This window comes from Heterostelium album, assembly GCF_000004825.1.
Source record: "Heterostelium album PN500 unplaced genomic scaffold PPL_scaffold3, whole genome shotgun sequence".
Classification (NCBI taxonomy): Eukaryota; Evosea; class Eumycetozoa; order Acytosteliales; family Acytosteliaceae; genus Heterostelium; species Heterostelium album.
In genome coordinates, this window is record NW_008805065.1 from 1848601 (window position 1) to 1867840 (window position 19240).

The 19240-nt window shown below is 32.6% G+C and overlaps 7 protein-coding genes across 7 annotated transcripts; 3 read left to right on the top strand and 4 right to left on the bottom strand.

Annotated features, from left to right (window-relative positions):
- Positions 1–359: 359 nt before the first annotated feature.
- msh3 (DNA mismatch repair protein) lies at positions 360–4920 on the bottom strand (the record flags this gene model as incomplete). The annotated part of the gene is made up of 7 exons (XM_020574273.1): positions 360–1709; positions 1825–2038; positions 2108–2293; positions 2368–2576; positions 2656–2874; positions 2953–3159; positions 3241–4920. The coding sequence occupies 7 exons, from the start codon at positions 4918–4920 to the stop codon at positions 360–362; spliced, it is 4065 nt and encodes a 1354-aa protein (XP_020436345.1).
- A 572-nt stretch (positions 4921–5492) lies between these two features.
- On the top strand, positions 5493–8862 carry PPL_03307 (alpha-N-acetylglucosaminidase; the record flags this gene model as incomplete). Its single annotated transcript, XM_020574274.1, has 4 exons — positions 5493–5514; positions 5689–5737; positions 6574–8698; positions 8824–8862. 4 exons carry the CDS (start codon positions 5493–5495, stop codon positions 8860–8862), a joined length of 2235 nt encoding a protein of 744 aa, XP_020436346.1.
- A 274-nt stretch (positions 8863–9136) lies between these two features.
- PPL_03308 (uncharacterized protein) lies at positions 9137–9610 on the top strand (the record flags this gene model as incomplete). The annotated part of the gene is made up of 2 exons (XM_020574275.1): positions 9137–9166; positions 9389–9610. 2 exons carry the CDS (start codon positions 9137–9139, stop codon positions 9608–9610), a joined length of 252 nt encoding a protein of 83 aa, XP_020436347.1.
- A 280-nt stretch (positions 9611–9890) lies between these two features.
- PPL_03309 (uncharacterized protein) lies at positions 9891–13223 on the top strand (the record flags this gene model as incomplete). The annotated part of the gene is made up of 7 exons (XM_020574276.1): positions 9891–10211; positions 10279–11028; positions 11077–11273; positions 11663–11780; positions 11866–12064; positions 12140–12263; positions 12347–13223. 7 exons carry the CDS (start codon positions 9891–9893, stop codon positions 13221–13223), a joined length of 2586 nt encoding a protein of 861 aa, XP_020436348.1.
- Positions 13224–13282: 59 nt separating this feature from the next.
- Positions 13283–16249, bottom strand: mlh1 (DNA mismatch repair protein MLH1; the record flags this gene model as incomplete). Its single annotated transcript, XM_020574277.1, has 7 exons — positions 13283–13711; positions 13784–13940; positions 14032–14816; positions 14899–15170; positions 15233–15434; positions 15521–15922; positions 16019–16249. 7 exons carry the CDS (start codon positions 16247–16249, stop codon positions 13283–13285), a joined length of 2478 nt encoding a protein of 825 aa, XP_020436349.1.
- A 194-nt stretch (positions 16250–16443) lies between these two features.
- PPL_03311 (uncharacterized protein) lies at positions 16444–18009 on the bottom strand (the record flags this gene model as incomplete). Its single annotated transcript, XM_020574278.1, has 4 exons — positions 16444–16483; positions 16630–17520; positions 17607–17723; positions 17942–18009. The coding sequence occupies 4 exons, from the start codon at positions 18007–18009 to the stop codon at positions 16444–16446; spliced, it is 1116 nt and encodes a 371-aa protein (XP_020436350.1).
- A 779-nt stretch (positions 18010–18788) lies between these two features.
- PPL_03312 (uncharacterized protein) lies at positions 18789–19085 on the bottom strand (the record flags this gene model as incomplete). Its single annotated transcript, XM_020574279.1, has 1 exon — positions 18789–19085. The coding sequence occupies one exon, from the start codon at positions 19083–19085 to the stop codon at positions 18789–18791; it is 297 nt and encodes a 98-aa protein (XP_020436351.1).
- Positions 19086–19240: the final 155 nt, after the last annotated feature.

Sequence of the window (19240 nt, forward strand, 5' to 3'; positions counted from 1 at the left end):
AAATAAATAAATAAATGGACTAAGCTGATTGATCAATATCATAAGTAAACATCCCAGAGATTTCTTTTTGTTATATTCAATCCTTAAAATAAAACAAAAATAAATTAAAATTGTTTTCTTGTGGCTTGACCTAAACTGGTAGATTGTTTTGATTAACTTTGTTGTTTTTTTTTTTTTGAAAAAATATGCAAAATTTATGTTTTGCAAATAAAACAATTTTTCTTTGTTTTATTTTTATCTTCCTGGTTGAAAGACACGAGTAACCACAAAATTAGTTTCGCCCTTAAATTTCCAATCGGTTCCAATTCCGAAGTAAAAACTTAAGTTGATGGAAAAATACAAGATAGATTTTTTTATTTTTATTTTTTTATTTCTATCGATGATTTTAAATTGATGATTTCTTTATAAATTGAATGTTTATCATTGGTTGGAATTGATAGATCTTTTAGCAGTTTCTTTAGTTGTGTCATTGTCGACCTATCATGATCAGTTGTTTTATCATTATTGTTGTTGTTATTATCATCTTCACCATCGTTGTTGTTGTTGTTGTCATCATTGTTATTATTATTATTAAATACTTTGTTGGTGATAGAATGTTTGAGTTCATCAGATTTTGCAGATGATATCATTAGTACACTCTTTGGTAAGTCAGCGATTCTAGCGACATTCAATCCGTAACTGTTTTTGGCAGCACCTTTGGTTACTTGATAGAGGAATATTACCTTGGGAATGGCAGGAGTGTAATCCTCTTGTTTCTGCTCGATGAATCCCATGTGATAGTTGGCAACGGTGGTTGGGTATTGATTCTCCAACTCGGCCAACAGAGGGTAATGCGTGACGAAAAGACAGAAACATTGCTTCTTCTCGATGATGTAGCGCAGCGATGAGTAGGCAATGGCGACACCGTCGTGTGTTGAAGTTCCACGACCGAGTTCGTCGAGAATCACCAGCGATCTCGGAGTCGCCTGTTGCAATATCGCCGATGTCTCTTGGAGTTCAACGAAGAAGGTGGAGCTGCCTTTCTCAATGTTGTCGTGTGCGCCCATACGTGTGTAGATGGCATCGACAACGCCAAGACGACAGCTGGCGGCGGGGACGTTCGAGCCGATCTGCGCCATGATAACAATGAGCGAAGTCTGTCGGATGAAACTACTCTTTCCACCCATGTTTGGTCCGGTTATAATCATCGCTCTTTCGGCGTCGGGCGATAAACGCACCGAGTTTGGAACGTATTGTTCGCCTTGTAGGAGATGCTCGACAATTGGGTGACGACCATTCACTATCTCGATGCCACTGTTCTCAGTGAACTCTGGACGTACATAACCAGCTTGCTTACCGACGACCGACAGCGAGTACAGACAGTCTAGATTCGCCAGTTTACTAATGACATTGGAGAACAAGCTGTAGTCCTCTGAGAACTTACTGAGAAAGTCAAGCCAAGACTCTTTAGCACGGATTGTTAGCAGCTCTCGGTTTTGTTGTAGCAGCTTCAGAGTGGTGACGACAGCAGGCACATGATATCTCGCAAGCTTTTGAGTAGCATTCACTTTCAACCAATCTTTTGGCACCGATTTAAAGTTAATAGGTAACTCTATCAAGTACTCCAAGTTATTCTTTGGTTGATGTAAATATTCTAATGTAGGTTTACCAAGATCTTTTCTTATCTTTCTTAAATGATCTGATAATTCTTCTTGAACTGTTTTAATTTTCTAATAATAATAATAATAATAATAATAATAATAATAATCATATCATATTAGTAAGATATATTATTATCTAAATTTATCAATAATCTATATTATAATATTAATATTAATAATATACCTCTTGTGTTTCAACAATTAATGGATATATATTTGAATGTGACCATAGATTCTCTTTTTCATCTTTAGAGGCAGCGGTGTGATCGATAGATGATAAATAGAATTGTAATCTCTCATTGAACTTTGTATTTGATTGCTCATTCGTAAAGATATCATTCAACAATTTCGATTTCAATTCTTTTAGACCAGATACTTCTTTAAACAATTGATCTAACCTATAAATAATGTTATATTATTAATAAAAATATATAATATAGATCAACATACATTATGATCAAACATACTTTTGGAATGATTTCATTGTACTTAGGAAATCTTTTGGTAAACATTGTGATTGATAATAGATCTTTGATAGATTTCTTTGTAGATCGGGAATGGAACCTTTGAGAAAAGTAGATATCAAGTTGTGTGATGTTGTCTTTGTCGATGTAATCAATTCATTGACTGCATCTTGTCTTTCTTTAATCAATCTGTTGATAAAATATAATGATTAGTTTTGTTTTTATTTTTTTTGTAATAGACAATTGTTATGATCGATAGTTACTCTAATTTCATCAATGGTTTACATAACCATTCTACAATTAATCTTCTACCGGCAATGGTTTGAGTTTGATTCAATACCCAGAACAAAGAACCTTTCTCAGACTTGTCCCATTCGTTCTTGAGAATCTCCAGGTTCTCAATAGTTGAATGTGGAAGAATAAGATGATTCTGTAGAGTGAATGTCTTGAAATTGGTCGATACTTTTAATAACTATACAATATTTTGGTAAGTATATACATATATGGTAAGTTTGATTAATTGTTTGATAGATTTAAATTATTATACATACTGAAGTAAATTGAATGAATTCTTTCAGATAACTTAATTGTATATTTAAACATATGACTTGTGCTTTTGGTAGCATCATGACACTGGAGAGAGTGTTGGCAGTCGACTTGTCAGCCTCGTAGAATTCAACCAATGAACTTAATGCACGATCATAGTCATACAGTTCTTCGGTCATTGTTTGAACTCTTACATTATTTAATTTACAATATGTTTTAATACACTTTGTAGTTTGTTTAAAAATAAAAGTAATGTTATTTTGTTAGTATATAGTTTGATAATTAACATTATAACTATTTACCTTTTTTGTTAAATTTGAAAGATATAAATAAGGTGGTGAAACAACTGTTGTTGTTGTTGTATCTTGTTGTTGTTTCTCTATTGTTCTTTCAGGTGGTAACAATACTTCTGTTGGTTTCAAATGTGTTAATCTTGTCTCTAGATGTGTTCTTAATACATCATCTTTAAAAGTATCACAAATAATCTCACCAGTACTAATTGAAACAGCCTACAGATAGATATTTAAACAATATTAGTTAGTTTGTTAGTTTGTTGTTTGGTATTCAAATAGATTGTTATAAGTACTTACAACAAAAGAAATTTCAGTTAGATCTTCTGTTTTGTATTGCTCGGTGAACGATACCAAGTAATTGGGTGATATATTGACCGGGTCGTTCTCATTGATATCGATATCGTCGATAAAAGTCGATGCAGTATACAATCGAGTGAGTTTCCTCTCGAATGGCTGTGACTTGGAAGATGACACCGCTTTCAATGCTGCCGTTTCGATCTGCTCGACGACACCCACTTTGTAGCCGGCGTACACCAGTCGTCGCAAGTGGAAGTAGAGTCGCTGCACCGGTACACTGGCATTCAAGAAGTTCTTGGCGACATACGAGTAGATGTTCAGCACCCGCGTAGCGATCTCTGCATCGTTACCAAAGAATTTGAATTTATATCCACATTCCACCATCAACACCGTATCGGGATATTGTTTCTTGATTTCAATGACCTGCTGCTCCAAAGGTGTATACTTTATCTTATTATTATTGCTTCCAGCTTTTCCAGCTTTGGTATTGTTTCCAGCTTTTCCACCCTTTGCACCTTTTCCTTTCTTATCGTCTTCATCTTCTTCGTCGGATGGAGCAGCACCTTCACCCTCTTCACCATCACCTTTACCACTCAATTTCAAAGCAGCTAGTTTCTGTGCTTCATAGGTCACCATTGCCTTGACAAGTTTGCGTCCGGCTGCGAGGTCACGTTGGTAAACAGGTGTTCCAGCAGGCAACACCACTCTTCCGTCGGCCAACACTCTATCGCTCTGACTAAGCTCTACTTTACTATTATTCAAATCACCAACATCAATATCTGGCATTTCATCATCACCATTCTCTTCTTTTTCTTCTTTTGATTTTCCTTTACTACTACTACTCTTGCTCTTACTGCTACTCTTACTATTACTGCTACTACTCTTCTTGTTATTATTACTCTTACTCTTATTCTTTGTTGATTTATAGTCATCGTCTTCATCTTCCATCGACTCGAAATCGTCATCAGATCCCTCATTATCATCTGGAATGTAATCATCATCTGATTCCTCCTCTTCCACCTCTGGTTCGTAGTCATCATCCGATTCTATCTTCTTTCTTTTGTTACCAAGAGTTTTGTTTTGTGGAGATGTTGTTTTTGTTGTTGACTTCTTTGGTGTTAGCTTCTTTATTGTTGGTGTTTTTATTGTAGTAGTAGTCGTAGTGGTTGTACTCTTCTTTTTACTTTTACTGTCTTCTTCATCCTCTTCTCCATCTATAACTATGTCACTATCGTCATCATCGTCACTACTACTCTCATCCAATGCATTGAAATCGATGACTGCTTTCTGAACTATCTTTCTACCAGTACTTGATACTCGTTGATCTGGACTTTGTATCTTGTTGTTGTTGTTGTTGTTGTTGCTGTTGTTCTGGGGCAGAACTGTAGTTGTTTCATTCTTTTTCTTTTGTGGCGCTTTCTTTGTATCTAAATCCATGCTATTCTTTATTGATCTATTACTACTAGTAGTAGTAGTAGAGGTAGCAGTGGTTGCAGTTGATTTTGTTTTACTATCATCTTTGAAGTCATCATCAGCATCATCATTATTTGTTATTGTCTTGGTTGTAGAATCATCCTTGGTCTGTGAAGTTGTAGATTTCTTAACAAAGAAACTATTTATATTGGTTTGTTTAGAATCATCTGATGAAAATGAATTTGGTAGTTTCAATCTTCTGCTCATCACTAACTTTTAAGTAAATAATAATTATTATGAAATGAATGTGTAAAATTCATAGAATTTAAGGATCATCAAAAATTTTTTTTTGGATAAACACAACTCATTCCCTCTTTCTCTTTTACAATTCCAAGAACTGGTTTTTTTTTTAATCCACATCCCTCATTGGATAACACTCACTCCTGATAGTTTATTCTTATATATGTAAAAATGATATAGAGATAATAGTACTATCACATTTTCTTTTTATTTTTAAAAAAAAATAAATAAAATCTAAACTTTTTTAATAAGACAGATTATGATAAGATAACGATTTATAAGATAAGAGTGTATCAGATAGCAAGATTGATCAATATTTAGATACAAAGCACAAAAATAATACAGATAATATTTAACTATTTTTTATAACTTTAAGGGGTGTGTGTTAATACCAGTCATCGATTTTTTAAAAGCTTGAGTTGAGTTGTCACGTGGGTAGATTGTTTGTGTTATTTAGCATGTTGGAATAAGTTTTTACATATTAATTAAAAGTAATATTGATTATTAATAAATATATATATTAATATTTTTTGACCAAAATGGATAGAAGTGGAAGAAGGAGTATATCAAATATGATTATAAACTAAAAGATAGATAGGTAAATAGATTGATTAGATATTTTTATCAATGATACTTGGTGTATTGGGAACATTATTATTTCATTAGGTATTTGAGCGAGAGACAGTTGTAATACTTAAAATAAATAGAAAACGAATTCGTTTTTGATCTTTATAGAACAAAAATTTAGTTTTTTATGTCATCAAAGCATTATGAATCGTTTCAAGTGTTTTACATATCTTTTAAAAATCATTTAGTGAATAGATATATATGTTTGGGGGTGATCTATAAAATAAAGTTTTATTTGTGGTTTGATTGTATTGATTATAATGTAATTTGTTGTTTTTCTTGTTTGTCAGATTTCCAGTGGATTCGATTGGATTTTTCTGAATTATGAATGACATTAGTAATGAACTGGGATTAAAAGTAAAAACAAATATTAAGTTTGTCAAATTAATTATGGATATTTTAAGGTTAGATATTTAAAATATTTAAATTTTAACCATCATTCATATATACAAGTATGATATAGATATATTATTTGATTCACACAAAATGAGGTACTTTTTCGCTTGTTATGTAAAGGTATAATCTTTAAACTAATAATTTCCCTTTACCTTTTGTTTTGGTGAGTTTGTTAGATGGATCGTCACTTGTGTTTAAAGTGTGATTGATTATTCAACAGTCCAATTATTATTCAATACCTAAAAAATTTACTAAATAAATATATCGGTGAGTGAGTTGTAATGAGGTGATCAATATTTATTCGTTTGATTTAATATTACATTCCTCACAGAAATACAATTTCCCTTTCACTTTCTTAATATAAATATTTCATAGTTTGAGTTTAGAATTTCAGATTTATTGATTATCCGAATATATATCTATTCATATATAAACAATTAAAAATATTCCTATATTTATTTTCTAATATTCTAAAATATTATTTATTTATTTATTTATTATTAATTTGTTTTTTTTTTTTTTTTTTTGGACGAATATTATGAAATATTACCTATCATTTCTATTTATTTATTTTCTAATATGTATCCATATATATAGTGTTGAATCCAAAGTAGAAAATAATAATATTAAACAACAACAACATGGTGATATACAAATAGTTAAATCCCTCATTGACAGAACCATAGGTAATGGATTTCTAAATGATATTATTCTTGGAATTCAACCACATCACAAAGGTGTTGATTACTTTTATGTTGGAACAGCCAATGGAATGGTTACACTACTCGGAAATAATGCTGTGAATTTGGCACAGGCTTTCAATTACTATTTGAAATACACTGCAAAGTGCTCGATTACCTGGACTGGAAATCAATGCCAACTTCGAGCTGGCACCAAACTTCCATTACCGGCCAATGTGCAAGTGGAAATTCCCCATAAATATAGATATTATATGAATACCTGTACGTTTGGATACTCTACTGTTTGGTGGGATTGGGAGCGTTGGGAGCGAGAAATCGATTGGATGGCACTGAATGGCTACAATCTACCGTTGGCACAGGTCGGACAAGAGTACGTGTGGAACGAGTTGATGTTGGAACTTGGATTGCGCCAAGACGATATCAACAAATGGTTTACCGGACCTGCTTTCCTACCTTGGAATCGTATGGGAAATCTAGATGGCTGGGGAGGTGTCCTACCTCAATCCTGGATCAAAGGTCAACATGAATTGCAAATCAAGATTCTCAAGAGAATGTCGGAATACGGAATGTCGCCTGTGTTTCCGGGTTTTGCAGGTCATGTTCCAGTGGCTTTCAAGCAATTCTATCCGAGTGCCAATATTGTTGAGCTACCGAGTTGGCATGGATTCAATGCTACCAATCATCTGCTGACAACCGATCCAATGTACGATATTGTAGCGGATAGATTCTACCAAGTTCAAAATGAAATCTATGGAGCGTATGCCAAGATCGATTATTTCAGTATCGATCCTTTCAATGAGTTGATACCACCCTCGAATTCCTCGCAATTCCTAAATGAGTGTTCCAGTAGAATTTTCAATGCAATCAACCGATTCAATCCAGATTCAACATGGGTTCTTCAGAATTGGTTTTTGAATTCAGCGTTTTGGGGAGATGGTCAAGTTGCATCTTTCTTGGGTGGTGTGCCCATCGGTCGTTTGATAGTATTGGATCTGTGGTCAGAATTGAAACCTCTTTGGAATCGAACTGCCAATTACCAGGGACACAAATGGATATGGAATATGCTTCATAACTTTGGTGGACGTCCAACGATCTCTGGAAGAATGCCAATCATTGCAAATGAACCGTTGGAAGCGAAAGCTAGTTCACCAACGATGGTTGGAATAGGTTTGACACCAGAAGCAATCGAACAGAATGTCATTGTATACGATTTGATGAGTGAGATGGGATGGCGTTCAAGATCGTTCGATTTGAATCTCTGGGTGGATGCATACGTCACCAGAAGATATGGAGTCAACCTACCCAATCTAAAACCAGTATGGAAAATGTTGGCATACACTGTTTACTTCTCACCAAACCGATCGCCTGCAAACTATATCGCAAAGAAACCATCATTGGATTTCCAACTGGGATTGTATTATAATCCAGTGGTAATAGTCGATGCTTGGCGCGAATTGCTTGCAGTCGACTCAACAATAGTAAGATCTAGCGAAACCTACAGATATGACTTGGCAGAGATAACTCTTCAGGCACTGAGTAACTACTTTAATGGAAATCTCAAACAGTTGTATCAATCCTACTATGCCAGTGATTTCCAAACATTCCAATCGGCCAGACAGAACTGTAGTTTTGCACTTCGCGCGATGGATGCCGTAGCCGACACAGTCCAACTACTGAAACTCGGAAAATGGACTGCCGACGCAAGAAAGTGGGCAACCGATAACAACGAGCGAGAACTCTATGAATATAACGCTAGAAATCAAATTACGTTGTGGGGATGGAAAGACATGGGAAATCCTGACTACGCCAACAAATGGTGGTCCGGATTGATTGCAGACTACTACTTCCCACGTTGGCAAATCTTCTTTGAACATTTAGAGCATGCCATCTTTGATAAATCGAAATTCAACGAACATTCACTTGCCGTAAATACAATGTTGCATGAAGAGCGCTGGAATAAACAAACCAATATATATCCATCGGACGTCAATTCAAACGATGATGTCCATACGGTATCAAAAGTAATTTTCAATCAAATATAAAAGTGTTGGGGGTGTCTGTCTATCTATACATCAAAGTTTCAAACAACTATCAAACACAGCACATTTAACGATAAACTAAATTTAAATTATTAATTTCCAAAAAGGAAAGAAAAACAAAAGATAAATCTAGTAATATGAAATAAACATTTAAAAGATAATTTAATTAATGTCGTGTCGTTCGTTTTGTATGATACAGTTATAAAAATCTGTTAACAGATTTTTCTACTTTTAATTGAATGAATAAAAAAGAAAAAAAAAAGTCGACTAATGAGTTTTACAGATGAAATAAAATAAACGGGTTGACTTAATAAAAGTAGACAAAGAACAACATGTTGATGAGGTTGAAAAGCAAGTGAATATCCAATGTAGAGTTTAGTGAACAACAAATTAAATAAAATAATAACAAAAAATAGAGAAATGGGTCCAATTAAATTTAGCAATGTATATGTATGTATATATTGTACAAATAAATAAAACGAAATAAAAAAAAAAAAAAAGATCTTTTGTTTTGTTAACAATTTAATTTTATAAAAATATATATAATTATTGTTGTAATCGTTCAAAAAGTTACATATGAATATACAATATATTAATATATGACTTACTTTTTTTGTATTATTAATAATACATATTTGTTAAAAACATTTTGTAATAATAATAATATTATAGTTCTTTCAAAAAAATATGAATAGAAATACTCTTAGTAAGATATTAATAGTAGCCGTGTTGTTCTTTGCTCTGTTTGCATGTGCAATGGCTGAAATTACAAGTGTTGATTGCAGAATGGCCAATTGTTTGAGAATCGACGAAGACTTTTGCAAAAGAAGAGGTTTAATATTACAACCACCTGCACCTGGAAATTGTTGTAACAACTGTATCCCTCCAAATTAATTAATTAATTTACTAGTATAATAATAATCTAAATTCTAATAACAAACAAAATATAATTCATAAAAAACTATTTAAATAAAAACATCTGATCCAACAGCTGATCAAAACTGAAAAAAAAGTAAAAAAACGATTATTTCACAAAAAAAAAACAAAAATTCTTAGGATTTATTCAGAGAAAAAGATAGGAATAAGTTATTTATAAAATGATTTTTTTTGAATCTTGAAACATATTTAATCAAATAAACATTTAAACAAACAATATATATTGTTCCTTAATTAAATGGAAGAAACTATAGATTATAAAGTTAGAAACTCAACTTTGTTTCCACATAATATTACAGTGGAGGATTGTCGGTTAGCTATAAAAGATGTTGTAGGTTTCAGAGAGGTCAAGCGAGAGAATACAATCGTTTTCACATATGATTCCCTATACGATGAATCATTTCCAAATCCAGATGAAGAATCCGATCCAAAAAAGTCATTCCTTCTCAAGATTAGAAGAGAATGTCGTGGTATCATATTCGATCAATCCAATGGTAAATTACTTTCAAGAAAATTTCACAAATTCTTTAATATAAATGAATTAAGAGAAACAAAAGCTGTATGTTATGTTGAAAATAATATTATTTTAAATTCGAAACCGAATAACAATAATAACATATTTTTAGGAATTAATAGATTTAAATCAACCATTTATTTTAACTGAAAAAGTTGATGGTTCATTGATTGCACCGATTTTAGTTGGTGGATCGGTTTTGTGGGGATCGAAACAAGGTGCATCTACAGATCTTGCAGACAAGATTGAGGATTTCATTGCTAGAAATCAAGAGTTCTATTCATACAATCAATTTTCATTGGAATGGCTAAACAAAGACTATACACCAATGTTTGAATACTCTTCGAAATCACAACAAATCATCTTGTTCTACGGTGAGGAAAAGCTAAGTTTGATAGGTATCAGAGATAATGTCACTGGAGCATATATTTCCTATGAAGAGATGTCAAAGTCTGCCACTGGATTTAATGTTCCAGTGATAAAGAGAATCGATATTGCCAATCATCCGGAGCTCTCACTGATAAAGACAACCACAGACTTGGTGCATGCAGCCAAGAGAATGAGAAATGTCGAAGGATTCGTTCTGAAGTTGGAAAACACTGGACACCACTACAAGGTAAAGACCGAGTGGTATATTGATTTGGCACGGCTTCACTTGCAGTCTCCCAAGGAAGTGAAGAATGAAAAGGATGTTTGGTCACTCATTCTCTCTGGTCACATCGATGACACCATCGCGATGTTGTCAGACACGTTGGAAACCGACGAACTCTCACCGATCAACCAGAAGCTAATACGGATCAAGAAGTTTTCCGCTGTGCTGATTGAGCGTATTGAAATTGTTGCACGTGGTCTCATTAAACTGGTAATCGATTCAAAGAAAGATGCAATCACTCGAAACAATTTCACAAAGTACTTGACAGAGAAGCAATCGGCGTATTCAGAGTTGGACGGATGTCAATCAAAGAAACTGATCGCCGGTGCCTTTCAGTTTTACGACTTGATAAAAGAAGATTCGACTTTGGAAGAACACATCTCATTCGTCACAACAGCAATTCAAAAGAAATGTAAAGATTCAACAAATAACTCTGCAAAACTTGAAGAATGTCGGTTATTTTTAGGTGGAGTACCATTAATAAAATATTAGCATTACATATATATATAAAAGTTTATCATTTAAATACAACCAAATTAAAATCTTTATTTATTTATTATCAAAGTTTGATATATCATTTTTGTAGTTGTATTTTATCTAAAATGAATAAACATAAAAACAAAGAACCAGTGGTTAACCAAAAACGGAAAAGGAATTAAAAAAAATTTAAATTTTAAAACATTTAAATTTTGGGATTTTTCAACCCAAATTTCCTGTCGACTAATAAATTGCCAACCCCCAAAGCATTTTCAATTAATCTTATCAACATTTTTCATTATTTACATATATTAAAGTATTTTGTAATATTTTTAAGTGTATTATTATTATTATTATTATTCTAAAGTAAAGAAATAATTATGGTTGTTATTGAAGATTATACACCTTTTTTAAGTAGTCGTGCTGCTCGTAGAAGACCATCACCTTTGAGAGAACTAGTAAAATATGCAACTAATCCAGAGATTGTATGTTTTTTAGCACTTTGTGATTATAATAAATATATACAGTTTGAATTATAGTCTAATAGAAGCAATAACTAAATAAATCTAGATTTCTTTGGGTGGAGGATTACCAAATCCAAAGACATTCCCATTCAAGAGTTTCAAATTTGAATTAAAAGATGGTACTTCTATTGATATCGAAGGTTCAAACTTGGAGACTGCTTTACAATATACACCGACCTATGGTATCCCAAGCTTCATCAAATGTCTTAAAGATCTTCAAAAGAGAATACATAACCTACCAGAATGTATGTATAGAAAAAAAAGATGATTATCACCTTTCGAAATACTTAATAATGGAATCATATTATAATTGTAAATAGCAAATACATCAGGTCAAGAATGGGAAATTGAAATTACAACTGGTAGTCAAGAGGCTTTGGCATTAGCTATTGAAACTCTTTTAGAAGAAGGTGATTCAGTTATTCTTGAATCTCCAACTTATTCGTAAGTTGTTTGCTTTTTATAATAACTTATTGTTAATACAAGCTAACAAACAAACTAACAATTGTTATCTTTATTTATTCAAGCGGAACATTATCAATTTTAAATCCTTTGAATTTACATTTGGTTGGTATTGATATCGATGGAAATGGAATGAAACCAGATGAATTGGAGAATACTCTTGCCAATTGGGATACCTTACACTCTGGTAAACCATTCCCAAGAGTATTATATACAATCCCAACAGGACAGAATCCGTCGGGTTGCACTCTGTCCGTCGATAGAAAATATAAGATCTATGAAATCTGTTCAAAGTACAATCTCATCATTTTAGAGGACGATCCATATTATTTCTTACAGTTCCCAACTGGTGACGATGCTAATCAGCAGGTACAACTGCCACCAACATTCATATCGATGGATACCGATCGTCGTGTTCTCCGTTTCGATTCGTTCTCCAAGATCTTGTCGTCGGGTTTGCGTCTCGGTTGGATCACCGGACCTGCCAAACTGGTGGAACGTGTTCAGTACAACCAGCAAGCCACAACTCTTCACGCCAGTGGAGTATGTCAAACCATTGCAATGACACTACTAAACACATGGGGATTCGATGGATTCATGAATCACTTGAATACCGTCCAGAGATTCTACAAAGAACGTAGAGATAAATTCGTAGAGTATGCAAACAAGCATTTGGATGGATTGGTTGAATTCGATGCTCCGGTTGCCGGTATGTTTATTTGGATGAAACTCAAAGGTATTCCAGATTCACATCCACTCATCTACAAGAAAGCATTCGAGAAGAAAGTCATCATGGTTCCAGGCGGTGAATTCACCCCAGACCGTTCCAAACCAAACTCCTACGTCAGAGCATCATTCTCTGTTGCATCCTACGAACAAATGGAAGAAGCATGTAAACGTTTAGCCTCATTAATCAAAGAGAATCAAATTGAACAATCATAAATAAATAAAGAAAAAAATAAAATAATTTAATTTCTTGTTACAATAATTATTATCTTTGTTTAACATCTCTCGAATACTTTATATAATTTAGATAGTTGTGTAATTTCAATGATTGTACCATCATTTGAGAATGGTTTGGGTGGTGTCAATTTACGAAGTGCTGGGAATATAAGATGTTGTATGACCCATTCTCTTCCATTTCTCTTTGTTGTCTGATTGCTGTTGTTGTTGTTGTCGTCTTTGTCTTTCATCGATGACTCTACTTTGTAAAAGATCGATAGCTCCCTTGAGATACTATCGAAACATTCTTTCTCTGATTCCCAATCGACTTCTGTCGCCAGACGTAGCAAAAAGATTGGTAGATTATCCATACACGGTACATAGTTATCGAGAATCTGAGGAATACCGGCAATGTTACCATCGATCATATCTATTGAAAAGTATTCATGTAACATTGTTGCTTTACTCATTAATAATTTAGCAAGAAACTAAAAGTAAAATATATATTAATATATACTATCGCCATATTAAAGTTATACAAAAGCTAGCTAGCAACTTACATCAGCAATAACTTTTTTTGGACCATCTTCTGGTAACCATCCTGAACAAGGTGATTCCAATGATGATTCTAATAATTTACTAATCGACATTGGAGCGAATTTAATTGTATCGAAATTCGAGAATCCATGTAATATATTCTGATACATTAATTCTTTACTAAAAGATTTACAAATTAAAAGATAGTAATGAATAAGTATTATAGTGATTTAATAAAGTAAAAATAATAATAGTAATAATTGATAGTTACCTTAGTGTTTCAATATTCATCATATACAAATTTGTTTTATATTGCACAAGTGAGAATGTATGATCTAAACATCCAACGAATACACAGTTTGTAAAACAGTCTTGTAGTGCAGGGTGAACATTGTCATCGACTGCCTTGATCAGATCTTTGATACTGGTAAGCTCTGCTGGTTTAAGTTTTTTGGTTCTTCTTGGATTGGCGACTGTTGTTGTATCTATCTTTTGTTTCTTTGACTGATTATCTCCATTTGTAGCTTCATACATTTTATCAATCATATCTGTACTATTATTATTATTATTATTATTATTATTATTATTATTGTTGTTGTTATTGTTATTATTATTATCTAAATCTATATCAGCTGGTCCGTCACCAATACCCAATTCAAAATCGTCATCATCATTATTATTATTATTATTTTTATTATTGGTTATTGGATTTGTTGTTATTTTGCTATCTTTTGAATTATTTGTGGCTGTTGTTGTTGTTGTCGATGTTGTTTTTGTTGGCGATGTAGTTGCTGTCGTTGTTTTTGCTGATGTAGATGTGACAATCGGTTTTATTATAGGTGGCACAGTTGTCATAGCATCAACAGCATCTGGTTTCTTCTTTGTAATCATGATATTTGGTCTAAAATCATCTTCCTCTCCTTCATTGATGAATGCATTCATTGTTTGTGTCTTTGAATCGGTTCTAACCATTTGCGAAGGTAAAATAGTATTCGACGACGATGATGATGACTTTGACTTTGATGTTGCATCAATATCAAAATCTGGCATAGATACCTTAATAATAATTAATAATGTAAGTATAATTTATTGATTTATATTGTTGATGTTGTTTTTAAACAACAATTAATTAACTTACTTGAGTTGTAAATAACTTTGAATTGATAGATTGATTCAATTGAACATCCACTAACTTTTGAATCATCTCGATGATTGCCTCTTCATTGAGAAACTGTACTTCACTCTTGGTGGGACTGCAATTGACATCTACATTCTTTGGATTGAGGTGTAGTCGAATATACATAAATGGATGTGTACCTTTAGGTAGATACTTCTCATAGAGTCTTTGTAATCCTGATTTCAGATTCTTTGATTCAACTAAACGATCTAAAGATTCAAATAAAACGCAAACTTATTAATAAATGATTTTAAATCTTTGTAAGTATATAATATATGTAGCTACATAAACATACTATTAATAAACAATATAAATACAGCTTTCTTTCCACTATAGTTGGTAGAGGTGAACCATCCTTTCATCTCGAAATCCAACTGATTGTTTGACAACGATAGTTCTTTAAGTTCACGACCAATTTCATTACCATACAATATAGAGATGACTTCTTTCTCTGTTAGACTACCAGGTGTATGTACATCAGGTGTTGGATCTCCAAACTAATATAATAATAATAATAATAAATGATGTTTAATTATAAATGTCTATATGTTATTTGTTTTGTTTTGTTTTGTTTAGTTGTTACCTTTTTAACTATGAATGCAACAGTACTATTATTAATTGAATACTTCTTTATTAGATCTACAATACGATTATGTTCATCCTGTGGATTCTTGATGACTAGTTTTCTCGATGGATTGTTATAGAAGAGATCTTCCACTGTGATCTGCGTACCAACTAGACCTGCGCATGGTTTGGGTTCTGCTGATTGTCCTGGTGTCGGGGCGTGTAACTTACCATCGTGATACGACGCACGATAGGCATACGGTGATTCGTGTGTTCTCGTCAGTATCTTTAGATGCGAGCAATGACTGATACTGGACAACGCTTCACCTCTGAACCCAAAAGTCGTAATCTTTCTAAGATCATCGAATTTACTTAGTTTACTAGTTGTAAATCTTTCACAAACAATCGACATATCTTCCAACTATAATTAGTTTTTATATATTATTTGTAATTTGTAATTAGTAAATATATTATATTTCTAAAAGTAGTTGTTACCTATGTATATTAACAATATTACTTTTATACCACAACCATTATCTTGTATTTGCAATAACTTTAGACCACCTTCTTTCAATGTGATAGTTATGATTGTAGAGTGAGCATCCAGACAGTTTTCAATCAACTCTTTCAATGCATTGCTTGGTCGCAGCACAACTTCACCTGCATTGATCCTATTGATGACATCTACCGATAGTTTATGAATCTTTTTCGCTTGATTTACATTACTATTACTATTATCGCTGCTCATTTCTATTGTTTTAAAAAACCACTACTCAAATGACTTTAATTAAAGTGCACCTAGATATTAAAAGCATTAAAATTTACCACCATCAGAATTAAAAAAAAAAATTTCTAAGAATTGCTTTTTTTTTTTTTTTAAATCATTTAATCTGTCTTCTGATAATAAATAGTTTAAAAATCGTTGATCAATCTGAATGCATTTTAGATCTTAATTTCAATTGAACATTGTTTTTCAAGATCTCTAATATTGAAACTTTTTGTAAAACTTGTTAACTTTTGAGTGTAAATATAGATGAACACTATTAGTATTTGAATGGAAATAGTTACCACATTGGAAAAGTATAAATTATTGAAAAGATGGTTAGGTTGTTTAAAATTATGTTCTACTTTTTAATTATTTTATTAAAAATCATTTTTCTAGTCATGCAATCATATGAACGAATATCATCTTTGGAATATTGGTATCCAATATCAATTAAATAGTTGTTTGGGTCAAAATCTCTCATGGTACAAATGATGATTCGAGATAGCGATGCTGGTAGTATGACATCTCTAAGTTTGGAGAATTCTTTACGATCATATTGTCTATGAGGTTCTAAATCCTCGAGAGTGACTATACACCTTAACTTTCTTATGATTGGCGCCCAAATATTGATTTTAAACTTCAAATATACCGATAGATGTGTGATATTGTTGGATTGAGAGAAATATTTAAAGAAGATCGATTTGATATTTTCTAGGTTGTAGTTCAGTCTTGCCATAGATAGCTTTTGGAGATTTGGGAATTCAAAGGTTTCATTGGTTGATTTCAAACTAACTTCTGAAAGCTTTTTAATTGTCGAGCGACTTGACTTTGGGATACGACTGACATCAAAAGAATTCGATCTGAGTGATTCAAGCAATGGTAAACCGTTGCATAACACTGTGAAATAATCGCATGTACGTTCAAATAAGTTCCAAATCTCTATCTTTTGAAGTGATTTAATTGAACATATTGCATTCAGTTGTTTGGAATCCAAAGTTAGATATTTCAAGCAGAGCGAGCGAGGTTTGGCAATGATTCCAAAGTTCTTGATGCTTGTCAATTGTAAACGTTTGTAATTGGTGTCGTGAAGAATATTTAGATTTTCAACAGTCGATAGAATATGAGCGAGATGAGCAGATTGTTGTTTCATTAAATATTCGAAAATGGGCATGTTGACCGTAAGTTTAACGATATGTTTAATTGGACACCATACACTTGTAAGTCTATCTAAATGATAGCCTATTTGTGGATCTCTAAAAGTAATAGTCATTATATATAGGTAGGATAGAATGTTTATTAATAACAAATAGTTAGAATATAAGTTAGATTCGCTTCTTACTTTGATAATGCTCGAAGTTTGACATTGTTGAACATCAGACTGACAACACCAAATAATTGTTGATTAATGTTAGTTGTAATGCTTCTCGGTATGAGAGCAAAGCTTTGCTGTACACAGCTGTGTAAGAGGTTGATAGCTGCCAACTTAGTTGAAGTATCTTGGTGATGATCATCACAGGAAGTTTATATTCAACATGACCTCTATGAAACTGATTCGAAGGATTGTCATCAATCAATTTCTTTTGCAAACAATCTCTTTCTTCTTTAATACTGATTATATGATCGATTAATGATTTTTTTGTACACTTTTTTATTGTTATTTTATTGTCGACACACATCTGATAGAGTTGATCTTTAGTTAACTTTTTCAATTCATCTCTTGTAAATGTTTGTTCACTATACATTGTTTTCAAGAGAATATATAGTTTGAAACAATTTAAGTAAATGATAATCTGTTTTCAAAAATGTTTTACATAACACAATTAAAAGAAGATTTTTTTAAAATTTTTCAATAAAATGTTAAAAATCAAATAAAACCCCACACCTGACCAGACATAGCAAAAATAGTATTCTGCAGTCGCCACAAACTTTTTTTCATCCAAAAAAAAAAAAAACGTGCGAACGCTATGTTGTTTTTTTTTTGTTTTTCTCACTAGCTTTAATTGACTTTTAACAAATATGATAAATTAATATACTATAAATGTATCTTAATATTTAAACAAATAATAAAATTGGAATAATATATTTTGTAATTTTTTTGACCATTCTTTACATGCTTACTCTCCACCAAGAACTTAACAACTGCCAAATATCCTTTCTCAGCGGAATCCGCCAGTGCTGCGGCTGTATACTTCAAACCTCTGTCCGCCAGATACCGGATACTCTCAGGACAACCTGTTTGGTAGCGTTATCGATCGTCTTGCAAACACAGTCGAAGCGATGACCTACCACTAACAGCAAATCGTGTGGACTCACCGCCAGTGCATTTAACAGCCGACTTCGATTACCAGTTACCGAATGGCCCAGTAGATGTGTAAGGAAGTTGAACTGCTCGAGATTAGTAACCAGTTCAAAGACACCCAATATATTATCACCCGAGCCAAAACAAAGTCGTTTGTTTCGCTTTCGACGATCGATGATCAAACCAAGATATCTGTTCTCGAGAATATATATACCAACCACTTTACACCAACATTCGTATCTGTTTGTTCTCTAGTTGACCAGGTACGATAGAGGAAGAGATCGGAGTCTTGGATGCGATCAGGGTTGCTTGGAATACATCCGACGGGAGTGAGTCTGGGCGTGTGACGGAAGGAACGATATCAGGAAACAAAGTAGAGGTTGATGGGATTGAATCACTATCATTATTGCTTTCGAGATAGTTCATTGTAAGATCGTTTGTTGTGGTTGTTGTATCAATAGATGCTGCTGCATTACTGGTTGTTGTGGTTGTTGTTGTTTGATCAGTTGGATCTGACATTTCTTATTCAAGTGATAATTAATAATAATATAAAATAATATTTTTAATAATATCTTTATATAATTTAAATTTTTAACTTTATTTTAATTCTTTTTCTTATTTATTTAATTTCTTCAGTTTCTATTTGAATATTGAACAAATTGAATGAATCTTTA